The 22,562-nt window shown below is 41.3% G+C and overlaps 1 protein-coding gene across 7 annotated transcripts in view; it reads left to right on the forward strand.

Moving 5' to 3' along the window:
• ZNF827 (zinc finger protein 827) overlaps nt 1-22,562 on the forward strand; it is a 159,082-nt gene that overhangs the window by 79,848 nt on the left and 56,672 nt on the right. For all 7 annotated transcript variants that reach the window (XR_002088380.2, XM_019481519.2, XM_059722006.1 and 4 more), the window contains exons 6-7: nt 9,023-9,271; nt 9,969-10,026. Coding sequence is in view for 6 of the 7 variants with exons in the window: in XM_019481519.2 (XP_019337064.2) it covers nt 9,023-9,271; nt 9,969-10,026 (307 nt within the window). In the remaining variant the exon portion in view is untranslated. The remainder of the gene's footprint in view (nt 1-9,022; nt 9,272-9,968; nt 10,027-22,562) is intronic.

Here is a 22,562-nt window from a genome sequence, read left to right on the forward strand (position 1 = left end):
GGAGCCTACTATAGGACGTAACGACGAGTTTAATGAGCGCTTGTCCTGGACATCCGGAGTTTGTCTGCGTGGAGCCTAGCAAACTCCACGTGTGTTCGTGTTCTGTCTGCGTGGAGCCTTGCAACCTCCACGTGTGTTCGTGTTTTTTGTTGTAACCGCAACTCAAGCAAGTTCTCAGCCTGCACCACGACCATCTCGGTGTAAGTAAAATAATCTTAAAATCAACTGTTACGTGTCTGTGCCTAATTCTAGCTCGGCGCCCGCCCTCTCCGACCCGGCCTGCCCGGGCTGCTGGCCACAGCCCGCGTGCAGAGCGACGTAAGTGACCCGGGGTCAGACCCGGCGCGCACATCTACATGTAACTTAGTAAATTTTCAATGAAAAGTTTAAACAAAAAGCAAGAGCCCTGTTTTTTAAGGCTGCTGTTGTTATTTTATGGTTGGTCAGCCAGCAGAGAAGAACCGCAAAGCTGGTGAGACTGGTCGTATGGAATCCAACTAGTATAAGATTTCCTGGTGGTGGAGGGAATGTTCCTTGTATGGCTCCATGCCTCCTGATCCCTGATGTAGTCTTGTGCCGGACAGGGAGAATCTGTGGTCGGAGCTGAATGCAGGCTGTGTAAACCCATGGAAGAAGGGAATATCCTCTAAATTATGGTAAGAACAGATGTTGTCCTTATCATAATCTAGGAGATAAAAAGTTAGCATGTAGCCACCTTTATATTCCCCTTCTTCCTTTTGCCCACACAGATCTGTGGGGTCATGAGGTTAGGAGGATAAGAGCCAAAGTTATTGTGAAAGTAAGTGTAAGTTGCCACGAAGATTTCAGAAGTTCAGTAGCTATTTCCTGAAATTAAGAGAGAAGCTGATTGATTGGGGTGTGGTTAATGAGCAATAACACTCATTGCTGCATATTTTTATTTACATTTTTTACTTACATTTAGGGAATATTAAGCTGTTCACAGTCCTGCAACAAATCTTTTAAGTAAGTACCCAATATTATTATTGAAAAAAAAAAAGTAAATTTGGATATGGCCATTCCAAACACTCTGGTTGCTTTAATTTGCTGTGCCCTGTCGATGGTTCACTTTTCTTTGTTGTTTTTTTGAGCTCTAGTTGTTACTAAATTGAGTCTTTAGTTACAAAATGTTCCAGCATGGGACTTCTGAATTTCATCTCCAGCACATATTAGCCTTTTTACTATTTTATTTTTATACAAAATCCAGTTGCATTGATTCTGCCTCATCAACATTGCCTTACATAAAATATCAGTAAAAAAAATACAGAGGAATAAAGCACAGAGCCCTAGGGGACATCAGATGTTACTTGTTGTGGCTGTGAAGCAGAACCTCCAGGGCTCACCAACTGTTTCCTACCTCTAAGGTTTTATTTAACTGTCTTAGGGCATGTTTATTTCTAGTGAATCACAACAATTAGCATTAAAAAATGCCTGATTCACCATATTGAATGCTTTTGAAGAGTCAGTACAAGCTGACCTACTAGTTATCCCTGTCAACTTGATTGTGAAAACTAATTCACAGGTCCAATTTAACAGACATACAAGGAAGAATCTCTTCCCTCCCCAAAGTTGCCAGTTGGCATGTGAACCCAACTAACATCCCAGTGACAATATGCTGAATAATTCAGGCCTTCGATAATCAGATCTGAAGGTTCTAGGTTTGGGGTATAATTTTTTTAATTACTCTACAAACTAAATCAAGATGAGATGGCTGAATGACTTAATACTTTCATTTTCAACAATGGAAGCCTATTGAAGAATGTGCAGCATCAATTTTGATCACATGGTTTGTGATATAATAACTATGTAGACCTGCTTTCAAATTCACATCAGTATGTATGTGTCTTCTTCGGCAATCCCTCAGAGTCGAGGATGATTGTCTTTCATGATTGTCTTATCTGTGAGTCTTGAGATGGCTGATGAAGCCGATCTGTATTCAACAGATTCTGTCACAAAATATGTATACGTAACCACTGACTGAAATCAGTGTAAGATTGGTGTAAGTTGAGAATCAGGTCTTTTTTAGGTAAATTCTGTTTTATAGGGTATAAGCAGGAGAAAATCATGGCCAGAGATTTATCCATCGTATGTATAATGACTAGGTTTTTAAATAAATGATTGTTAGGCTTTCTGGTTATTAGCAATCAGCCTAGACCAGAGTCGTTCCCATCTGTGGCCTCTGAGCAATTACCAGACAAGCCCAACATCTCAGCTGGGCCTTGGTAACCACAGGTGTGGTGGCCCTATGGGGACTGGCTGCTATGAGCAGGAGCTCTGGGGTTTGCAAAGCATCTGCAGTTGCTTTGAGCCCCACTCCAGACCTCCAGTTTCTTCTGTGGTTTCTGTCTCATTCTGTGTCCTGGCTCCTTGTCCTCAACTGATGTTTTAGTTCTTGCCTTTGGCTTCTGGTCCTCTGTTTGTACCCTACTTACAGACCACATCCTTAACCATTGAACTTGATTGCCTAAGGAAGATGCCATATAAGAAAATAGTATTAATATACGCATAAAGATAACTATTGTATGTTGTATGGAAGCAATATAATAAAACTGGGTGGTACATAGTATGAGGAATTAGAGAAACCAATTCCCTGCTCGGTGAGTGACTCTCCCTGGGTGCAACACAAATTGACTGAGTGACCTTGAGTAAAGCACTTTCAGCCAGATTCTGTGTGTGTTTCAACCGCTGACTTGTTATTAGATATGAGCATGTGTATTGGTGTGTGCATGCTCAAATCGGAGTCGTCACATCTGCATTGCTGCAAAAAGTCACCTTTGCAAATCTGATTCTGAAACCCTGAGCTTCATTTTCCCCATTTTTGAAATTGGTATGATGATGTGTGTGCATTGTGTGAAATGCTGGGATGTCTACAGCTGAAATGCGCTTCAGAGCCACTAAAAATGTATTCATTTCTTTGTATTAAATAATGGCTTTTTTGTTTGTTTTTGAGCTTACTGGGACTAAAATTTAAAGTTAGGAGCAAATGCCATTGCACTCTGGCTCTTTGCGAAATGTGAAATCTGCCAGCATGGCATGCTTATTTTATCTTTTTTTATAGGAAAAAGCTCCATATTTTCCTTGACCTTGTAAAAATGACATTAATACTTTCTTAGACACGTTCTAAAAGGCTGTTTATGTTGTTCCTAGTAACTTAACATTGGTGGATTTTTCAAGCTGACAGTTTATGAATTGGCCTCTATTGCTATTTTTGGATGTCATGGAAGCAGTGAAATCCTAGCGGTAGTGGAGGACTGATTCATTGGAGGGAAATCTTGGGATTATTTTTCCCCTTCCCTATTTTGTTTATCTATTGCATTGTGGTAGCCCAACCTTTAATGGAAGAAGCTTTACATTCATTCTCTTTCTGAAATTAGTTAAGAGAGGTGTGGATAGCTATTGCAGTCTGAAATTAGACAGAAGGCAGGATAAGGTGGCATCTTACAGACTAATTAAGGTGCCACCCTGCCCTGTCTTCTGCAATTAGTTAGTAGTGGTCCTAAACTGAGTAGGGGCCATGTCTGGAGAACAAACTTCTACACAGCTCTCAAGCCCTGCTGCCTGGGCAATTGTAAGCGGAATGCTCTTTCCTGTGCCCTATATATGTTAGGGTGCTCCTCTTCTTACTAAATGAATTTATGATTCCTGATTTTGTGGCCACAAAAGTACCTGGAACCTGTAGTAAGCACAGTTCATCCCAAAATGAGTCCTGTGAAGCCCTGTATCATCGTAGCAGTTGTGGAAAATAGTGTCTCTTGGTGTAAAGAGTCGAACATAAGGCTGTATCGCTCATCTCATTTAAAAGGCTTGCTCTTGTGTAAAAGAAGAGCTCTTCTGTGGTTTGATCTAGTACTTCCATAGCTGCAATAAGTTTCCCTTCTTTTGTTAAATTAATTGACTATCTCGTAAGTTAGCAACAGAGAAAACTTCTTAACCTCCCAGTACGAGGCCTGGAATCTGCAGTATTTTTTCCCCGATGCTTCATCTGATCTCCTTTTAAATGAAGAGCAGACCAGCTGTTTTTAAAGGTATTTGGCCATAGACACTTGTTTGAGTAGGCAGAAAGGTAAGAGAAAAAATCCAATATCATTGCCATTTTAAACATTTGATCCTACAATCCTTTCCGTGTGCCAGCCTCACACCTAATAAGACCAGGCCCAACTATGGTCATGCTAAACACCTGCGTAAGGGGAATAAACGGTAATCTGCTCCTTACTTCCATAATTATTGTCTATAACACAGAAGGGAAGATAGTCTCCAAGGGCTCACTGCTCTTTTCTCTGCAGAGGTGGGTGGGGACTTTGCTTTCTTCTCCAACATGTAGTCTGCTGCAGCTGAGGGGGTAGAGAAGAAGTACTCTGTGGTAGGTATAAAGCTGGCTCAGTATCCAATCCCCAGACAAAAGGCAGGCAGGGACCATATTATGACTGAGCATAAGCCATGTGCTTTCCTTCATTCAGGTCTTCAATAAAACTATGATCGAGTCCCTTTTTATTATTACTCTGTTGTTAGAAAAGACTAAGATGTGATTCATGTCTGCTTTTTCCTAGAGAGGTTGTGGTGGGACCAGCAAGATAGGAATGGAACAGACAAATATCTCTAATGGGTAAATTTAGCTTGGTTCTGTGGAAATGTCAACTGATCGTGAGACAGCAACCCTGTGGTATTATTGCCAGCTTGTCTCAACCAGACTTGTCTCGGTGTGTCCCAGTCAAAAGTATTTGCAGGACAGGGTATTAATCTGTATGGAGGAGAACCAAAAATAGAATGAATATTTTGAAAGGGAGGCAGAGAAGCGAAGGTCAGTTTGACTCTGCACCTAAATTTGGAGCCTGGTCCCGGAACTCTGGATGTCAGACATCTGAGGAGCACGCTTATTTGCTGAGTTACCTGAGATTTTGATTGATGATGATACTTGATGCAGGCCTTCGAAGATACAAGTTCACTTTTAAAGCACAGCATTTTATTTTTGTGCCATTCAATGTTGATACAGTTTCCTGTGGCTTATTATAATAGCTTGACAAAAGTTTTAAAGAAAGAAAAGAAATATGCTTGATAGGGCAAAACTGTTCAATTACATTTCTAGCTTGCCTTCCATTGAGCAGTCTTAAGAGTGAATTGTGTTGGGGAGATCATGGATGTTAAAGATTTCTGTCAATGTTTGTGCATTTTTTAAAGGTCAAGAGTTATAAGAAAAGAAGAGAGAGAGAATATTTCATGTAAATAATTCTTGGAATATCCCCATCTGCATTTAACTGTTAGCTTCATTTCTTTCAGTGCTGCAAATGATGAAGCCTTTTTTTCTTTTTCTCTTTTTTAAATGGAAAAAACAAAACAGGAAATGAAAAAGGACTCAATGAATGAGTCTGCTTGATCTTGTGTGAAGTGAATCTCTTTTGTATGAAAACATCATGTCAGCCCTAGTCATAGAAAGGTTACTGGACTAAGTTGGGGTGATATGGCATCATGAATGACTGAACCATGTTATACAACCCCAGAGTATTTTCTAACTATTAACTAATTTAAGGTAAAATAGACAGCAAAGCTTGATATGTTGGTGGTATTGGATAAAAAGGGAAATTGGTGACTTGTTAATTGAAGGAGGGGCCAAATGGACATGGCAAAATTTGTGTAATAATCAAAGTTAGTTGAGCCAGTGAATTTATTTTCTTTCTGAACTGAAATTAAATGGCTGTAGTGACGTTGTTTTGTGTATCACATCCCTAGCTTCCTAAGGCTTAAAAGAAAGGATTGTCAGACAAAGAAACCCCTCTCCTTAGTGTTTCTGAAACCCATTTGCCAGGTACATCGGTTGGATGCGGCAGTTCTGATCACCTGCTGCCTATACCAACTAGCATTCTGGGCCACTGTCATAGGTGTGGATGACCTTCCACTGTTTACATCTGCACAAGGCTGCTTGTGTTGGATCTCCGGCCATTTACAGACATTCAGTTTCTCATGGGACAGTTGTTCTTCTAATAGAAACCAGAAGTGTACACATGTTCAGAATTTTTCTCTGAGAGCAAAAATGGCCATTCCAGGTGAAAAATAACTGGGAGACAACCAGGATTAAATTGCTCCTGGGAGAGCTAGTGTCTGTACATGTTCTCTTCTGAGAGAAACCATAGCACACTTGGGCTGGACTTTACTGCTTCAGCTGAGCAGAGAGCAGACTACACCCCACTTATAATTCTCACATGCTACAAAGACCCTGAGCAGTCCGAGTGAGCCAGCCAGTGCTGCCCTTGTGTACTGCTGACATCTGTCTCTAGGCAGACTGAGGGAGCTTGCTGAGCATGCTGAAATGTGTGCACATGGCTCCCTGGCTGTGCAGCATCAGCATTGCAAGCTCTCTGCTTTTCAGCAGTTCAGCATTCACATGTTTGTTCTGGGGTCTTTGGATAAGTTTCTCTACCAGGAAACCAAAACCAGGAGAATTTTCCCAGATCATTTGAACTTGTATATGCAGCCTCAGTCCATATGCCCATATGTTCTGAGATGCTTTGGTCCCAGTGGGTTGCAGCACAGTTTATTTTCTTGGCAACTCTGGTAAATTTCCTGGGTGCAGACCTTCTACACCTCCTTAGGCTATCAGGACCAACACAGACCTTCAGCAAACCCATCATTTACACAGTCTCTCCTAGACTTTATGCCTGGTCTTGTGCATGAGCACCATTCCTCTTTACTTCCCTGGACCAGACTCCTGGGCAGACTACATTTCTCATGATGCACTTGCAGTAGTGTAGACTCTCCTGGTGCACAATGCAGCTTGATTGGAAGGAAGGAACAGAACTGCATCACAGAACATATGGCCTGGACAGGGGGTCCAGCTTGTGAGAGGGAATGTTGGCCTGAATGATAACACCTGTGAAACAGCATTGCCCAATAGAGAAATGCAGCTTAATGAAACCAAAAAGTTTTGTTTCAGGTAAATTTGTCAAGCCAAAGCATGTTGATTCAGGGTACAGGTATTCCCCAGGGGCAACTAGCAGCAGCACAAGGTATCCTGCTGCTAGTTGTTCCCAGGGAACCAAACAGCTGCGCTCATCTTGACGCGACCATAAAGTTAAGAAAATCATCAAAATTGAAATTTTCACCCAAAAAAGTTAACTGTTGTGGAAATTGCATTTTCTATCAAAATGATTTTGACAGAAAATTTCAGTCAGCCCTGTCTAAAGGTACATTTATATTGGTAAAACCCTCCACATGGTTACTCCACGTTTTGGTTAAAAAAAAAAAAAAAGTCTCTTTTTTTGGTTTCGTTTTGTTTAATTTTACTCCAGTGGTTCTCAAACTTTTTTGGGCTGTGGCCAAGCTTCCACGCAACTTGTAATCACTGTGGCCTCATTCTTGCTTCAAGCCTATTAGTAGTAATTGAATTTATGTGGGACCCTGCCCCATAGTTTGGAAACTACCAGTTTAACCCCCTTCCAAGCAAGATTAGGTAAACTGAAAAAAAGGATATTTACACTGGAGTAAGTGTGTCTACAAGGCATTTTATAGTGGTATGACCTATAGCACTTTACATTTACAGAAAAAAAACTTTTCTCTGTAAAGGGGTGTACTTGGTAGGACAATTTTCTTGCAATTTCCCAGTTGGTCTAATAAAAGGTATCATTTTGCAACCAAGAGTTCTAGTTTTTTGTATGTCTTTCTGTCTAAAGAGCTTTTGTGCTGTTAATATCTTTTTAATTTAAATCTAAAAAAAAAGCAAACATGAATTACGATAAAAATAATCCCATTGACACAGTTTCCCACGCTAAAAATAAAACATGTTGGAGGTGGTTTAATTTACCACGATAAAACAAAGTAACATGATAAAATGAGGTAAAAACATGTATCTTCAGACATGATTAAGCTAGCAAAATAGCGATTTTTGTCACGTGTGTGTAGGAAGAGTGCTACATGGACAAAGCACCCTTATACGTTTCTACAGGTCATGTATCTTGACTATATCCTTCTCTTACACTCTTGCGTATTGCCTGTCATCTTAAATTGAAAACTCTTCTACACAGGAAGCACAACTTCTTAAGTTTCTGGACAGCATCCAGCACAAGAGGGTCATAATTCTGTTTGGGGCATTCCCCCATGAGAACAGCTGTCCTCTCAGCAGCCCTATTTGATACAAAGCCATTTTCAAATATCACCACCTGTTACCAAACTCAAAGTGAGAATAAGTTAGATAAATTTTGCTCAGTTTTCATAAGAGGTGAGCATCCTCCTCTTTTTTTCTTTTACTCTTTGCTGAATTTTACTAGTTCCTTAGCCCTCATCAGCTCCTTTAAACTTTTGATTAAAATTTAAAACACCTAAGTGAGAGTTGAACCAGCTCCTAGTTTGGGTTCTTGACATGAAATTGCATTTCAGAGGAATTCACCTACTTCATAGGTATTTTGGGGTGCCTTGGAGTGCCACCTTTGAAGTGAAAGGAAACTCGAATTTCAACGGGTCGTGGTCACATAGCCCTGCAACCAGACCAGAGTGCTGAGCAGCACCTGCAAATAATCTAGTTGTTGCTGTACTGTAGAAACTTGAAGTAGGAGCTGTTTTTTTAGCATAAATAACAGAAAAAAACTGTTTGAAGGCAGAAAAGGGGAGGGTTGGGTTTGTGATTTGGATGTGTAGATTTCTGTTGGGCGGGAAGGGTACTGTAGTTTTGTAATATTGTAAAAAATGGTATCTATACCAATTATAGTAAATTAGCTTAAAAAGAAGAATAAGGAATCAGAGAACCTACAAGCCTGTTAGATTTTTAAAATGTGACTTATTTAATTTTCTAACCAATCAGCACTCTGATTGCAATTTTAAAAATGTCTAAGTTCTAAATCCCAAAGCCAGCAGTGTAATCCTCCGCCACTTGCATTTGGTACCAGTATTCCTGACGTCCTATGTTGTAATATGGAAATCTAGTACTTGTTCCTACAGGTGTGCTTTAACAATATGTAACCAAATTAAGCAATTTGGTTATTGTTTGTTTGTTTTTATTTTTTTAAATAACTATTTGCAGCTGAAAGTTACAAGGAAACCCAGATGGTAAAGATTAAAGAAGAACCAATGGAAGTTGACATTCATGATTCCCAGGCCTCCATTTCACCCAGTCAACCCAGCCAAAATGTTGGTTACAGCACTTTATTAGGGCGAGAGATTACTGAACACATACAAAAGGTACCAGAGGGCCGAGTGCTCCCCGATAGAAATCTCTTCAGCCAAGATATATCAGTGAAGATGGCATCAGAGCTTCTCTTCCAACTGTCAGGTAAACGCTGTTGAAGTAGCTGTTTCTAGAAATAAGAGGAATTTAACAATTTCATATTTTTATATAAAATTTTAAGACTAGTAGAGTTGAAAATAGGCATTAGGAATCTTTCTTCTAGTCTTGCATCTAAATGCAAAAGGTTCCTCGAACTGTTGGGAAGAATTTCTTTGGGTGTGGAAAATATGCTTTTTGAGTGTTGAGAAGGTCAGGTTAGGTTCATAACATTTGAACTGGATAGGAAAGGACAGAGTTCAGTTTCATGTTCTTGAAAGCTAATTAAATAATTTCCGTCAGTTGGTAGAACAGGTTTCAAAAAATAAAGGAGAATTTCTGTATGTAGTTTTCATTTAAATAAGCACCTGATGTCGTAGAATCAGAATACCTTTTGGTTAGTTTTCCATTCTTTAAGAAATGAGGTAGCTGAGAACTCATGTAAAGCTTGTCATCTCAGCCATAAACTGAATTAATGTAATAAGTGCATTGTAAATATTGTACTGACCTGTGTTACTAAAATATTTAACAAGACGATTTAAAATAAAGATACTAGTATTCTTAGTCTGCCCTGACCATTGGATAGAAGTTTTTACCATACTGTAATATAGTCCTAGGAAGCATTAAAATAGAGTCAGTGATTAAAAATCTATAACAGGGAAAGGGCACTCATGCTGTTTTTGTAATTATGTTTGTTTTTCTGCAGAGAAGGTGAGCAAAGAGCACAATCACAATAAAGATAACACCATTCGAACCACAACTAGGTAAGTCCATTGTCACCTGTAAGTCTGTAGTATAAATAGCATAAGTTTATTTTACGTTGCATTTCAAACTTAGCTATCTCATACCCTTACATATAAATATTACAAATAATTTTCTATTCCTTAGTGTAATACATGGCTGAAAAATTTGGCTATAAATTAGCTCATATCTTGAGGCCATAGGATGAAAAGATGCTGTCCTGGAAGAAAACCTCCATAGCAGTGACCTTTTGAATGATTCTTTCTTTCCCTGGTCAATTATACATGCTGTATATTGGGAATTGACTTACCTAATTGATTGCACTTAAATTTATTTTCCAGTGATGCATAACCTCAAAGAAGCTGGACTCCAGATACAACTGTTCAGTGAAGAAAAACCGTACTGTTGGACCACTAATACTTTTTCTCATATTGGCCCAGGTCCTGATATTCAGTATGCTGACAATCTCAGTCTTCTGAAATAAAAAATTAGTTTAGCATTTTGGTCCTCCTGAGAGGGCCCTTCTTTCTTTCCAGTAAAAATCTATTCAGATTGTATTAGGTATGAGCTAATACCACATTTTGATGCATAGTTACAGTCAGGAAAATTTGGTAGGGGTGATGGAGAACTAAAAATAATAGCGTGTTGGTTGAGAACAAGCTCATTGGTTGCTTTCATTTAAATAAAAGCACGACTGCAACCTGAATATGAGTCAACAGTGTGCTCTTGATACAGAAAAATCAGTAGTATATTGGATTGTATTAACAAGAGTATCACTTGGAAATCCAGGGAAGTGATTTTTGTACTCTGTGCAGCACTGGTGAGACCTTACCTAGAGTACTATGTCCAGTTTTAGGTTCTGTACTTCAAGAGAGACATAGATAAATTGGAAAGAACCCAATAGAGTGTAACAAATGTGATTAGAAGTCTAGAAAACATGTGTAAAGGTTGGAATGAACTGGGAAAAGAGAAGACTGAAAGGGAATTTGATAACATTTTTCAAATACAGGAAGGGTAGACATGCAAAGGATAGTGATAGCCTATTCTCTGTGGCCAAAGAGGACAAGACAAGAAGTAATGATCTTAAATTGCAACAATGGGAATGTAGACTGGATGTAAGAAAGAACTTTCTCGTGATGAGGGTGGTTAAATATTAGCACGGCAGGGGTCAGCGACCTGCAGCCCATGGGCCATGTCTTGCCTTCCAAGCAATTTTATTCAGCCCACAGAGCCAGGATGTTGTCATTAGTTCAGCAGTAACAGCATTCAGTGGCAGGTTGCAACCCCAGAGGCAGCAATTCAGCAACAGGGGGGTCAGATCATAAGCAGTACCTATCTTGGACCCAGCTGCATCATTTTCGCCCACTGCTTATTGACCCCTGACCTCTCTAAGGGTACTCTTTGTCCTTGGTAGTTTTTAAGAGCTGGTTAGACAAATGCTTGTCTAGGATGGCTTAGACAGGGGTGATCCTGCCTTGATCAGGCAAGAGGTTGTTGGACTAGATAACTTCCAAAGGTCCCTTTCAGCCTTACTTTTCTGTTGTACTTTGACCCTTATGGAAAGAATTTCCTGATCTATCTCTAATCAATAGAGACTTGGGGCTCTAGCCATAAAGAAGCTTAAGCACCTAAAATGGGATTTAGGTGTCTAAGCCCAAAGTTTAGACCCTTAAAATCCTGCTTAGCCTCTGCCTAAATCTGGAGACATCCAGATGCAGCCCACAAAGAGGTCTGATCTAGCCCACAAAGGTCCAATCCAACACGAGGGATTGGTTGTGGGGAGCTTTGCCGTGCTCCTCATCCACTGTTCAATTCCAGTCTGCCACATCTACTCTTCTCTCACCGCAGAGGAATCAGGAATATGTAGCAAGGGTGAGTGCAGCCAGCTGGCCTCTCCAGGGCAGGGGGTGCAGGAGAAGGGGGTGCAGGGCAGAAGGGCAGGGGGTGTAGGGGGGGGGGGAGCAGAAACTTTTGGCCCGTGACCACAGTCAGGTAACAAGTTCTGGCCTGAAGTGGCAGAAGTCTGCAGCCCCCTGTCTTGGAACATGTTTAATGGATGGGCTCTCCATAAAATACAGGAGGAAGAGGGTTAAGTGGTAGTAGTAGTGCTGCGCGTGTGCTGACAGCTAGAGATTGGGGCTGTCCCACACATGGGGACTTAAAGCCCCACTGTGTAGGCTGGCATTGGGCTGTTCAGCATGGCTTTTGAATATCCCTGCAGGGAGAAACTGATGGACTCCCCCCTGCACTGCAAGATTAAAGTCTCTCTCTGCAGCCAGCATTGGGCTGCACTGCGAGCCTTTAAGATTTCACACATTCAAATTAAACTGTGATACAAACCAGCCACAAAGTTGTTATATTAAATGTGGAACCAGCCCACCCATATTGGGGTGAGCTATGTAACAGGGAGCTCCCCAATACTGATTTGCCAGCACCCAGTGTGAGCGAAGCCAGCAGCATGTGTCCTGATAAAAATTGGCAGTGCGAGCACCTATGGCTTGCCCAGTGTTATATGTGAACATTTTTGCAAGCTGGTCTGACATTTTTTATAATGGGTTAGATTCCCCAAATGCCTGGCATGTAACAAATACTTGCAGGACACTCTCTTTTAACCCACAACAAACGTAATATCTGGTAGGGGCCTTTATTCTCTGGGTGTAGCTGTTCCACTTGGCAGAAAAGAATTCTGAAAAAGAAAAGATAGCATAAAGGTGACTGTGCCCTAGTGATTAGGGCATTTAACCAGGAAAGCAGGGTCCTGGGTCTCAGCCCCTGCGCCAAAGTCTGTTCGTGTATTTTTCTTCAGTCACTGAAATACTGAAATACTTCTCTGAGCAGGGGCTGGAAGCGAAGCCTCCTCTCTAGATGAGCGTCCTAACCTTGTGGTTATGCAGCAAATCATGCTTGTTTTCTTTCTCTCTCTTCGGATCTTTATTCTTTTACACAAAATGGAACAACTTTTAACAGGACAGGTTTGTATGTAACTTACAGTTTTGTGGATGTCACTCACTTGAGGGGTTGGCTTGCATCCCCTCATACAGAAGAGAAAATCGCCTCACCCATCCTGGCTGAATTCTTTTTGAGCTTTTGTATAAATGGGAACCTTCTTCCATTTGCTTTTCAGTCACCTGTATTTTTACAAAGCAAAGTGCATTTCCTGGTCTGGTTCCTACAGGACTGGAAGGGACCTCCTGAGCCATCTAAACATGTTCCATACCCCTCCCAGTTTACGAATTATCCAAAAAGTTCCACAGGAGTATCCGTTTTGGCTTGTTACACCCTGCAGTGACAAAACACCCTATAAAAATAAAAACGAAACATACAATGTGAGACAAGCAGAGAGTAGGAGACAGGGGCACTAGTGATGCCTTGGGCCCTTGCACTTCAGAACGCAGCAAAAAAGTCCCCATGTTCCTTACCATTCTGGAGGGAACATTTTTCTTCCTGGCTTGTGCAGGTGACCTGCAGAATCCCCTGAAGCATGTGATTACCAGATACCTCCCACACAGAGATCTGGCGCCTGCCTACAAGAAGACAATACAGGGCTATGAATTGTGAATGGAAGAAGGGTCCTCTGTGTAGCACACTCCAAAGCTCCTAAACCCCAGAGGGGCTGGATTTAAAATACAGCTTTGTCCTTAGCGTTTTATATTGATTAGCCTAGGTAGCTTCCTGTTCAACAGGTTAACTGATGTGAATCCTACTTTGAAGCACCCAAGTTTACCTATGCATTGTATCAGGAGCATAGGCACTTGAGGCCCTTGATTTCTCCAGGCAATTGGATATTGCAATTTTCAGCATTATGGAACCATGTCTTGATGGGTATTTGTGGCCTAGGAAATCTTTAATAAGGATACTGCAGCAAATGCTTATTTACTTAGTTTGAATGAGCCTTATATATAGTACAGGACAGGCATGCAAAAAAACTAGCACTTTTATGCAATATTTATGCATTTAATTCAGTAAATAAAAAGGCACAAATGACCATGCTCTCTTGGGTTTGGTATGTAGCTTAACTTAAGGTCTTTTATTATATATGTGACTTGTACCTAAGTTAAAACTAGCTTGAATCTCAGTATGCCTCATGAACGCTTGGCTTTATGAGGCTGAAAATCCCAAGTTGGTTTTGGAAGCAAAATGTATGTTTTGGTATCTTAACAGGATTTGCTCAAATTTCACTCCTCTGGCCTTTTCTTAGAATCATAGAAAATCAGGGCTGGAAGGGACCTCCATTCGTCATCTAGTTCAATATCCTCCTTAAAGGAGGATTGTCCCTATCCAATCCATAATCTAAACTTTACATAAGACTACTGTCAACTCCAAAACACAGCACAGACCTAACATCCTAGCCTGCCACCGGTAAAGCAGGGGACCCCCGGCAGCCAATGTCCTGCTTCCATGAAATGTTGTCAATATATGCTAAAGAGATTCCAGAGAGAGGACCACACCCCCTGCTACAGAGGAAGGCAAACACCCCCACAGTCCATACCAATCTGACCATGGGATAAAATTCCTTCCTAACCCCAAATATGGTGATCGGTCTGACCTTAGCAGAGGGGCAAGACCCTCTAGCTAGCAACCCTCTGGCTTTGGTCCCAGCAGGCGCATCGGTACACCTCAGTCAAAGTCCCCAGCCTTAGCAGTAGCCAACATGCAATGCCTCTGAGGGAGGCTTAAAAACACCCTTACATATGTAGCAGAAAGGGGGACTGAGGCAGCTAGCAAAACCAAGAAGCCTGGGAAATACCCATAGTAGAACATAGACATAGTTACACCTAGATCATCCCTGACCAGTGACTGTCCAACCGCTTCTTGAACATCTCCAGTGATGGAGAGTCCATAACTTCCCTAGGCATTCTTTTTCACTGCCTCGCTTCTAACAGTGAAGAAGTTTTTACAGTTATTCAGTCTAAACTTACTTTACTACAACTTCAAGCCACTGGTCTGCATCCTCCTCTCTGCAGCAAGAAAAAACAGGCATTTCCCCTCTTCTTTACCGCAGCCCTTTGAGTATTTAAAGGCTGGTGTTATGTTCCTTCTTAAGTGCTTTTTTCCACAAGATGGGTATGCCTAGCTCCTTCAGCCTCTACTCATATCCCTTCCAATCCCTTTATCATCTCTTTCCCACTAACTTCTCCACGTCCTTTTTAAAATGTGGGGACCAGAACTGCACACAGTACTCCAGATGAGACCTAACCAATAATGAGTAGAGAGGCGCTATTACGTCCAGTGTCTTGCATCAAATGCTTCTGTTGATGCATCCTACCACTGCACGTGCCCTTTGTGCAGCTGCATCACACTATAGACTCTACCAAGACTCCCAAGTCCTCCTTCATAGTGCTGTCACCCATTTTATGTTTGTGCTTTTGATTATTCCTTATGAGGTATAGCACCTTGCATTTGTCCACATTGAACTTCATCCTGTTAGCTTTAGCCCAACTTTCCAGTCTGTCTGTCAAGATCCTTCTGAACTGTGGTCACATCCTCCAACATGTTCATAATCCTTCCCAGTTTTGTGTCATCTGCAAACATTCTCAAGAAGCTTTTTATGCCCATATCCAAATAGTTAATAAATACATTGAACAGCACCAGGTCCAGATTCCACTCGAAACCTCCTGCCATTCTGACATAGACCCCTTAATAATTACCCTTTGCTTGTGGCTATTGAACAAATTATCCATCTTATAGCAGTTTTAGATCTTATAGTAGTTTTATCTAGCCCATATTTCTCCAATTTGTTTCTGAGAAGGTTGTGTGGACCTTGTCAGAAGCCTTGCTGAAGTCCAGATACACTATATCCACAGCATTGCCTTCATCCACTCAAATAGTTTCTTTGTCAAAGGAGATCAAGTTTGACATGATTTGTTTTTCACATCTGGTTTGAACTTAGCATCCATAAAGTTCACGTACCCATGCTAAATAGAGGAAATAAGTTTATAGATGATTTTAATAGACACAAGCAAATTTGATTCATATCAACTCAAAATCTGTACAACAGTTAATACATTTTAAAAACTGCTGTAACATTATTTATAATAATAATCCATAATGCATGCAGCAATAATTTTAAAAGGAAGGGCAAGAATGAGGCAAAAGTCATTTCATTGTTGAAAACAATGTAAATTCCCTGAAAAGTGCCTTTGTTTTTCTTATCTGTTGAAGATATAGTTATTATGAAGGACAGTGAAGGGTTATGTGTCTGGCATCCCTAGTCTGGCAGCCCTGTCATGTTCCCACAGCCCAGCTGAAATGTTATGTACACACTAGACTACAGGAACAACCTATTATTGCTAAAATTACTCCCAGGGAGTAGTGTAGTGCCTGCTGAATGCACAGGCTTGTAGGTTCTTTGTCTCTGCTTTGCTGCATCCCTCCTGGATCTGAACGGGGAAAGAGCAGTCTGGAGGACTAGGTGGCTACAGTAGTGAGCAGTGGAGACAGTGACAGAGGCAGAAGTCAAGAGGCCCAATACAGACTCCAGACTCTCCCAGTTTCCACCTTTGCATCATCCTTTGCACATAACATATCTTCATCCATACAATGCAACCACAGCTACCCATAGCCAGCTCCCTCCTACTTAATAATATCCTTATAAACTTCCACACAGTTTCAGGCAACTTACCCTGCTGCCTAGTGACAGCCAAACACTTGCGCTTACTCTCTAGTAGTTAACTCCAGACATCCCTAGACACCTTCTCCCAGGATCCCCACTGCCATTTTTGCCAAGATGACCTGAATCCACCAGCATCTGGCTACTCTTCAAATCTAATAACATCTTAAGATTCATCCACCCTGTTCAACCAGTCATCTTCCAGACAGCCTGTATTGCATACCTGTCTACTTAACAGCCCAGACGCACTCTAACTCTGTGATGGCTGTCCCTATCACACTTGGGAGTGAACCAGCTACATTCATAATTCAAGATTGAAACAGACTGGTGTTGTGGCTCTTGCACATTCTCTGTGGATCAAAGAAAGGGAGGGGGGTTCGTAACACTGACTGAGATTTCAATGATGTACTTCCTTTGAACATAGGATAGCTAGCTCTGAACACCTGAGACTCAAACCAGTTTGAATCCCATGTGAACCCTCACTTAAACAGGAACTGCTACCAGTATTTTAGCCAGCCCACTGGAGGTTGAACAGCAGGCCCCCAGAGCTAAGAGTGTGAAAATTGAATCAGGTTGCATAGGCTGAGATAAATAGGTTTGCATCTTCTGTGGATGTGGTACTGAGGGAAATACATGACATACTTTGGGACCATACAGCACCTCCACAAGTAAATGGGGATATATCTTTTTACAGTTGTGGTTATGTTTTAGTCTCTGCATGAGTAACACTAAAAGGAGGTTGATTTTTATTTGTGCATACTGCCTTGCTACTTGCAGTGACCCAATAAAGCGTTGATCTCTACAAGTGAGTATCACTACTGGTAACAGTGGCTTCAAGGTAACAAAAGCACTTCTGGTTGAGAAGAAATTAACTGGTTATGCAGATGACACTGGACTCCGCAAGTACCAGACAGGTTTGGAGCAGTTGCTTCATATGAGTGAATGGACTGATTGGAAAGCAACACAATACCTCACAGTGTTTTTTGGAAAATGATGCCAAAACCTTTCATGAGCAGGCTCATGAATAGGTTCCGAGTGCAGATGGCGGGCGTTACAGACAACTGCAACACAGTTGTATGACTGAAGTGAGGTGGTATTGGCCTTTTTGAAATAACAGAAGGAATGGCAATCACTAAGATGAAAGAGGAGCCCCTGTATGGTTATTTGAATGCATTGAGAAGACTGTTCAGCGGGATGTCCTCTGACACTTGAGTAAAGCTGAGCCAACTTCATTGAATCTAGAATTGGCAGTGCAAAGAAGGGCCTATGCTCATAGGCAAGCCAGGAGGAAATTATAAGCAATTGGTTAGTTTATAAATAGTTTGTCAGTGGAACTTCATATCCTGCTGGTAAAGGAAGATAACATCCTAGATACACCTGTGGGCCAGATAATACATAGAGTTACAAATGTGGAAACAGCCCCTGGGATTTTCTTAAGCTGTTATTTCCTAGCCTCTGAGTCACGTCTCTATACTTAATACAGTATTTCAAATTATGATCATTAGCAAAGCAGCTAAAAATTTGGAGGAGGTCCAGGTGCAAGCTCTTGGCAAGTGTCCTGACACTGTTTCTGGAGTGGGTTGCAAGTTGGATGACAGTTGCTGGTGACATGAAAGCAAAGGCTGTAAAGAGAGAATTCCTCAAACACAGTGATGCTACATCAGGAAAACCTAAAGTTGTTGGTGTAGTAGTGTCACCATTAAGCAACTTCTAGCATGTCCATTTTGAAGAGCTGGCCAGAAACATGCTGCTATATGCCTGGAGACACTGATGGATTGAAAACCAAAATGCTTTTGGATTTAGGGTCTGAAATTAGTCTGCTCTATGAAAAATGCCCAGAACTGTAAGGGAAGAAAAATAGTAGTGAAAAAATTGGTGACTATTAATAACAAAGTACTAGACAACAGGAGAAATTTAGCTCCAAGAGAAGTTGGGCTGTCTGCACATTACTGGACGTTAGGACCAGTTTAGGACTATAGAGTTATGTCAGCATAGCTATGAAAAACAGAGGTATGGTAAACATTACATATCCTATTCTGACATAGCTATGGCAGCAAAAGCCTGGGTGAAGAGGCTGTTTTGCTTAGAAAATACAGCTTTTTGTCGTCTTGATTTATACCTGCACCAGCAACTTTAGGTTTTCTTGGTGCAGCTTCCTTCTGCTAAGGCAGTTTCCTCCCTACTGCCTTTGCCTCTATGTCACCAGCAACTGTCATCTTGTTTTGCCTGCAGGAAACCTCCTTTTCAGCATATCTTGCATCTCCACAACTGACTTAACCTATTATAGCTATAGCAGCAGATGCTCTTTCAGTGGCTTTGTTGTCATCACCAGTAGATTTCGTCCATAGGAATTGCAAGAACTCTTGGGTGTTAATAGAACAAAATTGTTCCTAGGAATATTTGGATACTTTTGTTGGATGTGGGTAGAAAGAAATGTGAATCCTTGAAGCCTCAGAGGTGCCTTTATAAAGTGACCAAGATCTCTGTGATGGTTTGGAATAAAGTTGTGATAACACCAAGTCATCATCATTCAGTAATAACCCAATGAACCTGTAGGAGTATTTGCTGTTACAAATATCTACTTAATATTATTTTTTATCAGGTTGCTTTTTCGAACTGAACAGAAGGGTTGAATTCTGAGCAATTAATGTGACTGACAAGGAGTACCACTGGTGGTAATAAGCCATGGGGACATTGTTCAGTGTAGCAGATGTCTCAAAGCCTCTCGCACAGTCAGAGCTCAAGAAGTGTGAAGCAGCTAGGTCAGTAAAAGAGCTAGGGATGACTGCACAGTAAAAGAGCTAGGGATGACTTGGTAGAAGGCAAAGAAAAGGAAGTGATTTATACAGCTGGTCTTCTGGTATTCTAGTGTGTTCCCTAAGAATAATGAAGAGTTATGACTAGCAATTGTATTTAACCAAAAAGTGTTCTGGGGTGGGGGCAGCCCTCACATCATGTTCCCCTAGCATATCAGAGAGCAGTGAAAGAGAAGCCAAGTTGCATGCTGGAAGATGGGGCAATTGAATGGTCAGCATCACCTTAGGCATCCCCAGTTGTAACTGGAGAAAAAAAACCATGCATGACAGAAGCTTATGGATATGTTGGTTATAGGAAATTCAATTTGTAGACAGATGCCAGCTTCCTCACACAGTACACCTCCTGGATAAAATGGCAGGTGCAAAATAGTTTAGTAGTTTTGATTAGGTATCTGGATACCAATAGATTAAAGAAGAACCTGAGGCTCAAGAAAAAAAACTTTCTATATGACACATTGTGTATTGTTTTAATTGTGCAGAATAATTTTTGGATTCTGGAATTCACATTTCAGATGAGAGTAAATGATCCATCCCAAGTTTTGAAAACTAAAAACTTCTTTACTTAGTTCGATTACTTCGTTTGATTCCATAGAGCGTGGGGATAGCTAAATTATTTAAAGGGGTTGGACTAGATATCCTTTGGCGGTCTCTTCTAACTCTATTTCTCTGTGGTTCTGATTTAAACGTGCAAGAAACAAATGTCACTCACATCGCCCTCTTAGTCCAGCAAGGACTGGCTGGAGCATCTGCTCTAGAAATTGAATAAAGGACTGTCAAGTTCATACAAATCTGGAGGGGACACAGGCTTTTAAGATGCTATATGAGATAGATTGATGCAGAATTTCACAGAGAAAGTTACTGCATTATATTAGCTATCTTAAGAGTCTGTCTCTGGATAGAGGAACACCAAAAAGTCTTTGAGTCAGTGAAGAAAGTTCAACCAAGCCATGCTGTACCTAGTTTCCCAGATCGATCCCATTTATTTGTGGTAACCTGTTATGACTCAAAGTTTGATGTTGAATAAACTGCACTTGGTAGGTGCAGAATCATGACTTTTGGAGATCAAAACAAGGGAAACTAAGTGTTGAGCTACAAAATTTGAGTGTGTAGGTATTGTGAAGGCCCCCAGGAGTTATCATCCATATTTACTTGATACTTAGAAATTGTGAACCAGATGGGTGCCTGTAGAGATCGATTCACAAATTATCTGAATACATTCACAATTCACTATAAACCTGGAAATCAAAGCAAGATATGGTTTTGGATGCTCTCAGCCAGGTGAGAACAGTGAGAATAGACTCGGTGTGGACCTCTGATGACATCTAACAAGAGTAGTCTAAAGATCTTTAGTTGTTTCTGATGCACCTGGTTGCAGATCTGCTGCAAGAGACCAGAATTAGGGAGGTTCAGTGAAGGGAATGTCTCAATCTACTAGCCGTGAGTGTTCATATGGGCTGAATGGAAAGGCCTTTCACAGGTACACCAGTTGGTAAACTGCATTTGTTTGTTGTGTATGATGTCATCTTAAAGTATAGGGTGGTGCTGTAATCCTTTGGAGGATTAGAAGATTGAAAAATAAATGAATTGGTCGCATTAATGAAATATGGTGTGTTGCAGTTCGGCTTGCTAAACTGAATCTTCAGTGGTTAGGGAATATAATTGAATCACATATATTACATAAGATTAACCAAGTTGAGGACTGGTGCTGGAGGAGTGGAGAGTGTAGACTTGCCATTGGTTCTATGCTTAGTATCTTAGTCAGTGATGACCAACAGGAATGAAGTGCAAAGCACCTTTTGTTGTCTTTCCACATAACACCAGCCAGCACTCAGCTATCCATTACTGTCTTTATGAGATTATTCTTGGACTCAGAAAACCTGTACTCCCTTTGCCTTGTGATGTCCAGGAAGCAGGAACTGGCAAGGCCCCCCTGTACCTACACATGATGTGTGTGACACAGCAAAGTCTTATATTTGTGATCTGAGGGCAGAATTCCAGAAAGTAGAGAGGAACAGGGAATCCAGAATTGCATCTGCCAGGCACAAGAAACCAGGACAAAAGGAGAATTTATATGCCTTTCCAGGAAACAAAAAAAAATAGCTATGTCACTGGAAAAAACTGCCAGGAAAAAATCCCAAATTTATTCTTCTTTGGAGGGCATCTTTGCCTTTTAAAAATCAAACAACTTATCCTTACTGTTTAAAAAAAATAGGCATAGAATCATAGAAAATTTGGGGTGGAAGGGACCTCAGGAGGTCATCTAGTCCAACCAACCCCCTGCTCAAAGCAGGACCATGCCCAACTAGATCATCCCAACTAATGATTTGTTTAGCTGGGTTTTGAAAACCTCCAAGGATGGAGCTTCCACCACCTCTCTGGGTAACCTGTTCCAGTGCTTTACTACCCTCCGAGTGAGAAAATTCTTCCCAATATCTAACCTAAACTTCCCTTGCTGCAACTTGAGACCATTGCTCCTTGTTCTGTCATCTGCCACAACTGAGAACAGTCTAGCTCCATCCTCTTAAACCCCACTTCAGGTAGTCGAAGACTGCTATTAAAACACCTCTCAGTCTTTTCTTCTCGAAACTAAGTAAGCCCAGTTCCCTCAGTCTTTCCTCAAAAGTCATGTGCCCCAGCCCCCTCACCATTTTCGTTGCCCTCCACTGGACTCTGTCCAATTTTTCCACATCCTTTTTGTAGTGGGGGGCCCAAAATGGAACAAAATACTCCAGACGTGGCCTCACCAGTGCTGAATAGAGGGGAATAATCTCTTCCCTTGACCCTCCTCCAATTTGTCTAAGCCACTCTGAATCCTAGCCCTACCCTCCAGTGTATCTACTACTCCCCAGAGCTTGGGGTCATCTGCAAACTTGCTGAGGGTGCACTCTATGCCATCTTCCAGGTCATTGATGAAGACATTGAACAAAACCGGCCCCAGGACTGACCCATGGAGCAGTCCGCTCGATACCGGCTGCCAACTAGACATTGAGCCATTGATTACTACTGTCTGAGCCTGATGCTCCAGCCAGTTTTCTATCCACCTTGCAGTCCATTCATCCAGCCCATACTTCCTTAGCTTGCCTGCAAGAATGCTGTGGGAGACCATATCAAAAGCCTAGTTAAAATCAAGGTA

This window comes from Alligator mississippiensis, chromosome 2 (genome assembly GCF_030867095.1).
Source record: "Alligator mississippiensis isolate rAllMis1 chromosome 2, rAllMis1, whole genome shotgun sequence".
Taxonomy (NCBI): Eukaryota; Metazoa; Chordata; order Crocodylia; family Alligatoridae; genus Alligator; species Alligator mississippiensis.